The sequence below is a fragment of the Malaclemys terrapin genome, chromosome 4 (genome assembly GCF_027887155.1).
Source record: "Malaclemys terrapin pileata isolate rMalTer1 chromosome 4, rMalTer1.hap1, whole genome shotgun sequence".
Classification (NCBI taxonomy): Eukaryota; Metazoa; Chordata; order Testudines; family Emydidae; genus Malaclemys; species Malaclemys terrapin.
Genome location: NC_071508.1, coordinates 62,211,176 through 62,223,773, shown reverse-complemented (window position 1 = coordinate 62,223,773; position 12,598 = coordinate 62,211,176). Strand labels below are relative to the sequence as shown.

Sequence of the window (12,598 nt, the reverse complement as noted above, 5' to 3'; positions counted from 1 at the left end):
ATGGATAAGGAAAACTACCTTGGACAAGGGCTGTAGCTTGTTGTGTTAAGTCTTAGCTTCTAGAAAGCATATTTCACTTTTATTTGCTTTTAGCCATTTCTAACTCTATCCTTTATACTGGAACTCACTTAATAGCCTATCTCCTTTTGTGAATAAACTTCTTTTACTTGTAATCTAAACCAGTCCAGTGCTGTGTTGGATTTAAAATGAATGTTAATTAGAGTTAATGTGGCAAGTTACTGAGTATGGTATCTTTAAAGGAACAGACAAACCTTAATATCTTTCTGAATGGTTCAGGAGAGGGGACAGACACACAATCAATCATCATCATCATACAGGTCTCCTCTGTACATGGAGCTATGGGTTACCTCTTCTGCCTGATCTTGATTTTAAAACCACCCCCTTTACATGGCATCTTGCTTAGACAATGCAGGCACTTACCGGTGTGCTTTCTGCTGTGCATCTGTAAATGGGACAACTTAAAGTATCGTTTGTTACAGCCAGGGTACGCACACATGAAGGGACGTTTTTCATTCGTCTCGCTAGCTGATCGGACAATAGTTGGAGCGACTCCTGGCACTCGCCGAACATCCTACAATGTCAGAAACAGCAGTGTGCATAGCTAATGTGAGCACATATAGTCACAAACCTGCTCCCATGTAATCAGTAGAAACACTCAAATAAACTTCAACACAAGTATGATCCTCTGATGTATCTACCATACTACAAATGACCATTTTTGTATTCTATTAATAATGTATAACCGTGTTCCTTCACCTTTTCCATATACAGCATTACAAATATGTGAAGGTAAACGCTACATGCTAAATTCCCTCTAATATTTATTATCTTACAATAAATGGGCCAAGTTCCAAACTAATTACCAACAGCATAAATGTGGAGTAACCCCCTTTAGCATCAATGGACTAGCTTCAGAATTATAACAGTGTAAAAGAGATCAGAACCTGACCCAGAGTAATGTTTTTATACTTAATTTTACAAGCTAGAAATTAAGCTAAGGTCCAAGGAAGTCAATGTAAGAAAAAATGTTACTATTAGATACTGCTGTAGATTGCAACCTTGACTATACAATGGTACTGCCACAGTGTTCCAACCAAGATGAACTTTCTTCTGGGATAATTGAATGTTAACTGCACAGTTCTGTTCACTGCATGTAAAGTTTAATCATTTAACTTTTTTCTAAGAGCTGGTTCACTAAGTGATGAATTGTTAAACTATAAAAAAGGACCAAGTACTATTAATATAATCTAAAGATCGTCCTATTGAGATACATTAACAACACTGAAGCAGTGCAGAAAGACAGAATATATTTTAAATTTCTTAAAAAGCTTTGTGGCCAGTCTATTCAGTTTACCGAACGTATGCATTTATTGTGCCTTATGTCAAGGCACATCAAGCGTAATATACAGCATGGGATCCATTAGTATTAATTCTATAACCAGTTAGAAATGGATGGGAATCAACCCTCCTGGATTTTATGGCCCTTTCAAGTGTTTAACTGGTGATTTAGCCATTAGGGGTGCGATCACTTTGTGTACTTCTGTCTTCAGGGAATGATGTTCGAATTGTTACAATTTCACAAATCCACACATTCAGAACTTCATCTGACACCTCATTTTTGCTCAACCTTATATACAATCCCAGGTCTAATCTACTAGAACTACAGAAAAACTTATGTGGCCAAAGTTACTAAATACCTAACTTTCAAGTTAGATGAGAGGCCTCTAATTTTTGGCCATCCTAAAGTTAGTGAATAATGCAGCTCCAAAGATATATTTTAGAAGGAAAAATACATGATTTTTCATACTACAACATGGTGATCTTATTTTGTTCCTCAGTGAAATTGGAAGTCAACTTATCTCAGGGGTTTCTTAATGACCTAAAAAGTTAGCAACAGAATTATGAATACCAAATCAAATAATCAATAAGTAACTGAAACCCTATAAAAACAGTAATTCTTCTTCCCTATGTAGAATGTCCTAATATACTTACTTGTATTCCTCTAAAGACTCCATGGGTGTGTATTCTATATTGGGCCCCACAGCTGTATAACATAGGACCAGTGTGGTTGTCACTCTCATATCCTGTTGCATGGCTGCAGATAAAGAGGGGAACAATGCATAGAGTTATATATTATTTTAGTGCACAGCTCCAAGCAAGAGGATTTGTTTCTTAATATGGTGATAAATTATTTAGGCTTTGATTTGGTAGTCAGGAGATCCATCCTCAAGTGAAAATTACTGGAGAAAGATTTCTCTTTCATTGCATGGGTCAGCTCATGATCATCACTTTTCCAGCACAATGCATTGACTCAATAATATAGTTGCAGTTATTATTGCCCAATAAATACGGTCCAGAAAAAAAAGGAGTATTGTCATGGTTTAAAGTGTGATGCATTACCACAAAGATGTTAAGAAAAAGAGACACACACACAGGAACATAAACTTATGTGCATATGTGCAAGTTATTTATCAGCTAAATGCTGAGCTGGCTATTGCTAATATCTTTGGAATGAGCAAAATGCCTCAAGTTTCACATTAAGTACAGTGGATTTTGTCAGCACCTCATGACTCAGATATTACCAGATAGTACTGAGAAAGTGATGACATTTATAAGAATAGCAGTCGTGTACTCATAAGTACAGATTACAAATCAGCGTCCTAACCATTTAACCCACATATCAGCTTGCAAGACGCACTGTAGTTTAACTCTTTGTAAAAAGCAGCCTATGCTAAACACAAAGGGGATGAGCCTCAGTTGGTGTAAATTATCAAGATTCCCCAGGCAGCAGCACAGCAACATTTAAAATAAATGTTTTTTTCACAATTTTGTTTATCTAGTTAAGACGTATCCTGCAAAATGTTATGTTTTGGTGTGTAGAAAGGTAGGAACACTAATGGATTTTTCCACTTTAATAACTGTGAGATGAATACTGCAATTTTTAGTTCTGAATTAATAGTCATTTCTGTTAATAAATTAAGAGCTGTAGGTGTTTAAATTTCAGTATCATGAATATTCAAAAACTCCAGGAGTAGAGTCCAGGGAGACACAATGGGGGAACAATGTAAATGGATGAAAAGTGGGATTCTGAAGCAAAGCCTAGAATAACCAGGTCTATTGCCATCACAATTAGAGGCCACTGAGGCTCCAGACCTCTGACTGAAAAGGAAAGCAGGGCCCACTGAAAGAAAGCAGTCTATGTGGAGGTCCAGTCTTTCGAATGATTTACAAGAACAAACAATGGAATTGCAGGCTGGAAAGTGTCTGAAAGTTTCATGAATATGACCAAAGGGGAGAGAGCTTTTGTGACTATGTAATATTTGTAAAATGTGTGTGTTGCATTCTTCTTTAGCAAGTCCACATCAAGACTAGCAGTCTGCTTCTGACGCCTAACAGAGGTGTTCCTTTGCTTCACGTGGTACAGTTCTGTAGGTTCAAACTCTGCCAATGGCACCCTCTTCTACTAATTACACTAAACCCAAAGGAAAGCTTCCGACACACATGCAAAACCTCCGCTGGGGAGATTACCGTCATATTCTGGAGGCTTCTCTCCCCAAAATCATCATGGGGTATCCCAATAACAGCCTTTTTTATCCAACTGTTCAGGATGGCACTGCATGACAGCTACCTACCTAGAAGCCACAACTAGCTTTCTTGAAAGAAAGACAGATTTTTAGTTCAACTGTTTTTTTCAGAGCCAAATCTACAAAGCTATGGCGTCACATCCTTGGCTGGGCAAGTCAGTGGATCAAAAGTGACACAGCAAGCACGTGTTCCACTTCTTCACAAATTCTACAACAGCTGTGATTTTCCTGGTTTGGAAGGGCTAGTTTTTTTCAAGAACACCTAAGCCTGGCAAAACCAAAGAGTTAAAGACTAGGCCTCCTAGGAAAATAGAAGCTTTTTTAAAGTTCACAATGAAACAGGCTAAAAGAGGGTTGCAAGGTGAATAAAATCTTTTAATAGTGGCGTTACCATTAGTAATAGGGAGAGAACAATGCTGGCACCTGTTCAGGGCAGGAATCCTCTTTTATCTATGTATCAATGCCTACCACAATGGGACCCCAATCCCGATTAAGGCCTTAGGTGGTACCAGAATACAAACAATAAATAATCATTTTCTCAGTTACAGCATTCACCAATATCAGAGAGTCACAAATGACCCCATCAATGTTGAATTTTCCTCTCAATTCGAAGGACAGCAACAATGAAATCTGCTACTTGTGTAAAAGCCTGTCAAAGGGAAGGAGCATCTACCACATGGCAACATCTGTTTTAATCGACGCCGAGGGGAAGGAAGTTAGCATGTTATAGTAAGGGAGAGGCATCTGTGCAGTTCACAGCAGAAGCAGTTGCTGATCTGTAGTGCCATAGGAAAGCAAGGGTAAATGTAAACTTAATCATTATTAGTCACCTGTCTGAGTAGCCTAATTTAGCTTTATAATCCTTCACCTATCAGATCCACACCCCTGATAGCAGCCTAGGCAGTTCAAGAGACAAGATAGTTTGTAGGAAGATACCCTAAACATATGATAAACTTTAACTCGGGAAAAAACCTCCAAAGGTACAACAAATTACAGAAATCATGTATCAGGGGGTAGCCGTGTTAGTCTGCATCCACAGAAACAACAAGGAGTCTGGTGGCACCTTAAAGACTAACAGATTTATTTGGGCATAAGCTTTCGTGGGTAAAAAACTCACTTCTTCAGATGCATGGAGTAGAAATCATGCTACAAAACACAGACTAACTTGCACTCTATATTGTCTGAAATACAGAAGACTTGCAAGGTTTTCGTTTGTAGGTGCCAAGGATTTTCTGAAGGACTATTCAGTTCTGTAATGGAAAGTAGCCAGCAGAACCCACTTATCCTAGGAATTAGAAATGGAAGGAAGATATATGAGATCCCCTGGAATGCTTCTCATGGTATTTTCTCCAGTCTACTTTTAAAATATCTTCATGGATGGGGCTTCTACCAAATCGCTCTGTATTCGCCAAGCTTAAATTTCACTGACAGGAAGTTTTCCCTAACATTCCTCACATTTTTTTATTTCATCCCATTACTCCTGGTCATATGCCCTCTTTGCTTTTGTTGAGCAGAACTGTAGTGAAAGGCTTGATCACATTAGAAATTGTTTTCAAAGCCACCTGACCACTCACATATTAACTAGTGAGCAAACTACCCATTTAACAGTTCTCCCGAAAAGGCATCTTAGTAAGAAATAACCGTAGTTCCAGTTCCTTAAAACCCACCAGCATTGCCAGGGACTTATCATACATGGCCCTGTTATATTAACTTTGTTCATGTCGAGTAGGAAGGCACAACTCAATAATGAGTAAGGGTAGAGTAACCTGACCCTAAACAATTGTAATATTCTCACATTGGGGCACTTACTGGAAGTCAATGGGACTGTTGGTACAGCACTGTAAGATTTTCACAAATTGGGCCTGTAGCTGCTGCTTTGAATTGAAATCTCACTCTGCATTGATAGTCACTGCCACACAGCTTGTGAAATAGACTGGATTTCTCATGTCTCTCCCTTTCGCTATCTCCCTTTTGTTAAGAGCAAACATGATGCATGCCAAGCTATGTGAATTTGTTGATACACCCATAATTTATTTAGCATACACACTAGAATGTGGAAGACTCAATGGAAGAACTAGGGTAAGTCTGGCAGCTCCTCTACAGCTTCTCAGACTTTCCAAAAATTACAGAATCACAACCACTGGTTTCATTTTACACAGGAGATAGCAACCAGAGGAAAGTCCAACCTCTATGAGCAATACAAGTCATCAGGGAGTTCATGCATGCAGTACACTAAAATAATTACAAATACACATATTTCAGCTGGAGATCTTTTAATAAAAAAAAAAAAAAAAAAAAAAAAAAGAGTAGGAAATTCTTTGACTTTAAGCTCTTTGGAGTAGGGACTATATTTACCTGGGTGAGCAGGCAGTACCTAGTACATTGTAACCACTAATGGCAAGTAAAAATATTAATACATAATAAATAAATAAAATAAATAAATGTGTCCTGCTTGTTTACCAAGGGATCAATTGTCCTACATCTCTACAAATACATTGTAATCTATATAATTTTGCACCTTTGCATCTGAGCTAAATAAGAATAAACAAAACTTATGGTTTAAAATAAAGAAGTTGCAACTGAAGCCAAGGTGTTAATTGTAGAGTGGAAATTTGGAATCATCAAGAAGTCAAAGCAGGAAAAAATGGGAGAAAAAACTGTTTCCTCTGTTTAATGTTTAAAGTCATATTTATGACTGATAGGGGGGAAAAATGCTGAAAAGAGTCAAGGCTAAGCAAAGCCAGATGCAGTTAAACCTGTTGTCAGGACAGGACTATTTTAGTGAGGCAAGCAAACACTACAGTTCCTGATTGAGTAAAAACTGCAGGACTTGGCTCTTAAGGGTCCCAATTCTGCCTTCATTGGTGAATACAGAATTCCCTTGGAATCAACGGAAGTTGCACAGATCTACCCAAAGGCAGAACTGAACTGTAAATATTTAGAGTTCATCAAGTTGGTTGCTGAGATGGCCCCATATACATATTGTCCTTTGGTTCTAGGCAGCCAGCTGCAGACCTGGAAAAAATGCATAAAATGTAGCTCCACATTTCTGCAAAACAAAGATTGATACTTATGCAACATAAAATGCTAAGCAAGCGCTATATACTGTAGAGCATTTAGAAACATTTGTCTTTAGCATTAGGCCAGAAAATCCTTAACACTTGGAGAGTAGCTCTTTTAAAATGATTAATCTCGACGCTGTACAGATTGTACAGAGATTAATAAAAATGAAGGTTTTACAGATGAGAATGTGTGATGAAAAACAGAGCAGCTTTGGAGAGTTGTACCAATCTAAGACGTTATAAAAAATCTCATAAAAGATTACTTTCTAATCTGAATATATAAAAAAACCCCACAACCTGCAATTTCTCTCTCACACCAACTTTACTTTGTTACACTAGAACTGTCTGATTAGTTTACAACTAGCCTCAACTTAAATCTGGAGAGTCAAGCTTGATTTTTTATTATTATTATTTCATAAGACTAAAAAGGGACTTTATAGGGCATATTGAGAAGAGTGAGCAAATATCAGCATGAAACATGAATGCACATTGACTAATAAAATGGAAGAATTAAAAAATTAGGAAGGAAAAATTACACAAAACAGGCACCACGTTAAGATGCAATTTACTAGTGTTTCAATGCAGGAACTGGAATATTTGGGTGTAGAAACAGAGCCAAAAATAAGGCAGAACAAGGGTGCGGGCAGTCTGTGTGATAACAACACAGAAGAAAAATAAAGCTAATTTCCTTTGATAAAATATTTACCACACAATATTATGGGAAATATATGCCACCACTGAGGCAATAAAGAGAAGTCTGATTAATGATATAGATGATGTTTCCTCCTGTTATTGGTGGTAATGCTATTAAAGCAGTAACTTTATGCTTCCCTCCTGCTTATCTGCATTCTCCAAGGCAACTGACCATCAGAGAAATGATTTCACTGATCAGGGCCCAGTGTGCAATCATTATGGAGAAAGAAAAGTTGGCTGTTGAGATTAAGGCACTGGACTAGTATTCAGAGACCTGGGCTCAATTCACAGCTCTGCTTGTGTACTTATTTAGGCAGCTCACAATCTCTCTCAGTGAAATCCTTGTTCCACTGAAGTCAATGGGAATTTTGCCATTGACTTCAATGGAACTAGGATATTGCCTTCTGTGCCTCAATTCCCTATCTGTAAAATGGGGAGAGTACTTCTCTTCCTCACAGTGGAGAGGATAAATTCATGATTAGGCATTCTGATGTGAGAAAAAAGGGGTAAATGTTTAATACCATGAAAAACATATCATTGCATGCTCCCATTCACACTGGCTGCAGGTTTCAGCCCAGCTAGGGATGATTTAGACTCCCAGAATTTACTAATGGTGTTTTATAAGACTATGGTGAAGATTCTCTTGTTAATCTATTATAGAAAGCCTAAACCTGAAGGGTCTTGCATTAGAATGCAATTGTAATAGTGCTTTACAAAGGACCTCTCCATTGTTCTTTCCAGTGAGACCAAGCAAATGGCAATACACACTAGTGTGCATGGGAGCCCAGTCCACTGATTACATAGCTCAAGAATAAAGAAAAAAGGCACTGAGCCAAACTCAGTCAGTTCACATATGTGACCTCAGTGGGACTATACACGTTAACTTCAATTTCCAGATAGCATAGCCCTTATTTCTTCAATTTTCTATCTGCTCTGTGACAGAGCTCCTCGTTTGGTAGCTTATTTAGCTAGTCACAGGTTCAGGTTCCAAAGCAGGGTTGAGGCTTCTATCCAATATTGACAGGTTTATGCAATACCAGTGGGATGCTGCACTATAGTCTTTTTTCAGATCATGGCCCCAATTCTTGGGCCCACCTGAGTGGCACTTCTGAGACTGCCAGGGACTAGATAGCTGACTAGGTAGCTAGTCAATATTTGTCTTTATTCTCATTAATCAGTGTGTGGCCATATTATCAAACGCTATCCAAAACCTGTACTGAATAAAGAAATATTTATTTCCTCATGGGTCTTCCAGGGTTCTCATCACCATAGTATGGAGGATTTAATATTACCTAATGAAAGTATCTTCACATCACCTCCTATGAGGCCATATTATTTTCCCTATTTTACAGCTGTGAAACAAAGGCTCAGAGATTAAGGCTAAATTTATCAAAAGTGTCCACTAATTTTGAGTGTCCATCTTCAGATGAATAAAAGGCCTGATTTTTCAGAGTAATTAGCATCTTTATATCACTTTATATTTTCAAAGCACAGTGCCCATTGACTTCAGTTGCAGTTGTGATCTCTCAGCACTAATACAAATCAGGCCCCAGCTGTCTCAACTTGGACACCAGAAAATGAGGAACACAGTTAGTGAACACTTGTGAAAAGTTTGAAAAGACAGAATCCTGTTCTTCTGAGTGACATTTGACTGCTTAGCCATCAGACCATCCTTTCTCCTCCTGCAATCCTTTGCTTCATTCACTCCACACCTACCACTGTTTGCAACAAATTGGAGAGGGGTGGGCGGAATGGTTCTACAGACAACAGTCTCATTCACTATGCAATCCAGATCCATTTCCTGATTCCTGTCTATCCTGTGCACTAAACATAGGGTGACCAGATGTCCCGATTTTATAGGGACAGTCCCGATATTTGGGGCTTTTTCTTATATAGGCTCCTATTACACCTCCCGCCCCATACCGATTTTTCACACTTGATGTCTGGTCACCCTAACTAAACAAGACAGGAGTCCTGGGGATAAAATAGCATGTATCGCATAATCAAAGACTATATCATAATGCCTATGCATAAGGGGGGGGCTGAGTAAGGTTACATAACGAAAGTGCCAGGCAACCTTAACTATAGGTGTCACTGCCAACCCTGCCTAGAATATATGGTAGTAGTTTCATTTTAGTACATTAAACTTAAATTAAATATAAACCCAGGAAAAAGGCTACTGAATTAAGTTCATGTAAAATGATATGATATATCACTCTCTAAACCCTAACATATAATTTTAGATTTCCCAATTTCTTGCAAACTTGCAACAATATTTCTTTATTCTTTATAATACAATACATAAAAGAAAGTTCAGCTGAGTCATAAGGAAGTGGTGGGGGAAGAGGAGAATATCTATATAAGGATTGTCATCTTTGGAGAGAAATGAAGCTCTCCGTTTCAACATAAAGATGCCAATATTCATAAAAATACAACTTCAAGATTGAGAAAAGTATCTGAAACAGTAAACGCCTGGGAATCACTTATGAACAGTTCATATATTTTAAAGATGTAAATCTTAGGAAGAGTACCTTATGTTCATGGCAACTGAGTTTGGAGGTACTGTGTTTTGTAACTCTCAGCCAGAGAAGACAGATAACTATTTTGGCTCATATTACCAGTGATGAGGCCATGTCTAGCACTGATTTTCCACAGATTCTACAATCTTGGCCTATACCAAAACTTTCAGCTTTGTTTTACCATAGATCATTCATCTTGATTTCTTCTTTTTTCCTTTCAAGAATTCTAGGTCACAAACTTTATACTGCTAACAGTCTGCACTTTTGGACAAGTAAAACCATTTATTTTGTTCAGTACTCCTTTAATATTTCTATTGTGTCCCTTTTTTTCCACTCAGTTCCCCAAAGAATAACCTCTTCCTTGTTTTAATAACTTGGACCTCGGTCAAGGTTGATGTGTTTCTCCTTTTTGCAGGATATTTTCTTCAGAAGAGACAAAACAGTGTCTAATATTGCAATGAAGGGGTTTTTTTTGTTTTTTTTTTTTAAAAAGGGTGCAGTTTAAAGAGGAAATTACAAACAGTTATGAAAAAAGTAGGAAATAGCCTCAGCAGCAGAGCTGGTCAGCTTGATTTGTACACAATAGTTGGGTTTGAAGAGAAGGGGCTCCCCTTTCTCTTCAGTAAGGGAGCTGCCTGACAGATTCCAGGTGTGTCACAGAAGACGACCACTTCAAACTCGTGCTCCTTTCCACTAGTTTGCTCTGACACACATGGTTTACTACACTACTATCTAGTGCCTCTAGACTTCAGGTACCATTCACGAATGTGGGTTAGAAGCAAATCAGCAGTATTTCATACTATTGTGCTTGCAAAGTAACAGGAAACCCATATTGGACAAGCAGCAAACAGGCTAGAGTCCATTCCCTGCAAGGTGGGAGGGTGACAATGGTATGGAGGAAGGAAGCCAGAGAAGATGGAAAGGGCCAGAAAAGGCAGGGACAGAGGATGTGGGGCCTGGAGAAGGGAAAGATAATAAAAAGGAGGGAGAGAAGAGCTGGCATGAGGAGCAGAGTGAGGTTAGAACTAGAGAAAAAGGAGAAAGGAATGGAGGGAAGGAGACACAGGAGGTAGCAGCAGTAGTCTAAGCCTGGAACTCTTTCATTTGTTCTTGCTCTCACTGTGTTGTAGGAGTGTGGAGAACACTTTACACCATGCAATCCTGGCCAGGACAGTTTGAGTCTGATTATGGCAGGGGTGGTGAGAGCAGACCAGGCCTGATCATCCCAGCATTAATACCCAGGCAGATGATCAGCCCCCGCACACTTCCCACACCCAAAATGCTGTTCTCCCAGCTTTTCATGGCTCTTTCCCCTTCTGCTTTTTTGCTCAGGCCACCCCTGTATTGTGTCTCACTCCCGAGGCCCTCTCTAACAGCTACCATTGTTATTTCACACACCACACAGGTCACGCGCTGCCTTTGGCTATGAGCTAGGCCCAGCAGCCCACTGGCAGGCATTCCAGATGCCGAGCACGCACAAGTCCAGGGCTGAATCCAGCACAAGATCTATTGGGCAGCCACTGTTTACAAGTTACAGAAAGCACATTTCTGAATTGCACTCTGACCCAACAGTAGTTATGATGGGGTCAAGAAGACAACACCTCATTTCAAGAAAATCTGAACTAATCAGAGGTCAGAATCTTAAAAAAAAAAAAAAAAAAAAAAGCATATTTTTTTTTAAATTTATATTAATGGAAGTTAACAGAATGGACAAGCTCCACATCTAACTTCACCATTCAATTGCAGAGGTTTTTCCACTGTTTCCCATCCTTCATTCACAGGCTTATTTTGTTAGTGCTTTGGAGTAGAGATCTACCTTGTCTTCATACTCATTCATGCAGTCCCTCCTATCAGATTTTGGTGCTGTATATATGGAATAATATGGCTGCTTAGAACCATCTATAATATAATTATACAGGTTTTCACATTCATGTTATCCCAACTTACATTCAAATATTACTGGTCTATTACTGGAAAACATTTACTTGGCACCTGAATTGTGTAACCTACAATGAAGACAGTTTATTTAGACAGTAAAATGGTTAAAAAAATCTACAACCAACATACTGTTCTCCAAGACAGATTGATTTAAGTCAAAAGACCAAAACAAAAACAAAAAAAAACCCATAATTTAAGAAAATATTGCTAGTTCTTTCCCAGTTGACTAACCTTCGACTAAAAAAAAATCTAAGAGAAAACTTGACCATAAAATTCTTATTAACTGTGAACTGACTAGTAGAATAAAAATTTTAATAGTTCAATAGGGTTATTTTTTTAAACTCAACATATTAAATTACAGACAAATAAAGACCTATTTTTTGGACATGTTAGCATTTTTCATGCCAGTAACCTTATTCCATTCATAAAATAAAAAATAAAATGAAGTTAACTACACTAATGCAGAAGAAGATTACAAAATAATAAAACACCTTACCCCTTTAATGTAGATCCCAAGTTCATTTGATTCCATGTCATGCATTCAATCTGTGAGGTCATTTGGTATAAATTGTCACTGTTATGAAAATATCTAGAATTAGAACTAAATTACTTGACCAAAATTCAAGTAATACTTAAAAGAAGCAATAATTTTCATTTTTCTTTTTTAAAAAGTGTTTTCAAAATACATATAGCAGTACCAAATTAATGTATTTTATTTCAACTCTTATCTGTTTGTGACATTAATTTTAAAAGAAAAAGAAAGAATGATTATGTGGTAAAA

The 12,598-nt window shown here is 38.0% G+C and overlaps 1 protein-coding gene across 3 annotated transcripts in view; it reads right to left on the bottom strand.

Moving 5' to 3' along the window:
- Positions 1–12,598, bottom strand: part of WT1 (WT1 transcription factor) — a 48,203-nt gene that overhangs the window by 17,812 nt on the left and 17,793 nt on the right. For 2 of the 3 annotated variants that reach the window (XM_054028179.1, XM_054028178.1), the window contains exons 4-6: positions 12,314–12,391; positions 2,014–2,116; positions 442–592 (exon numbers count right to left, since the gene is read on the bottom strand). In XM_054028179.1, coding sequence (XP_053884154.1) covers positions 442–592; positions 2,014–2,116; positions 12,314–12,391 — 332 coding nt within the window. The remainder of the gene's footprint in view (positions 1–441; positions 593–2,013; positions 2,117–12,313; positions 12,392–12,598) is intronic. The other variant, XM_054028180.1, reaches the window with a different exon arrangement.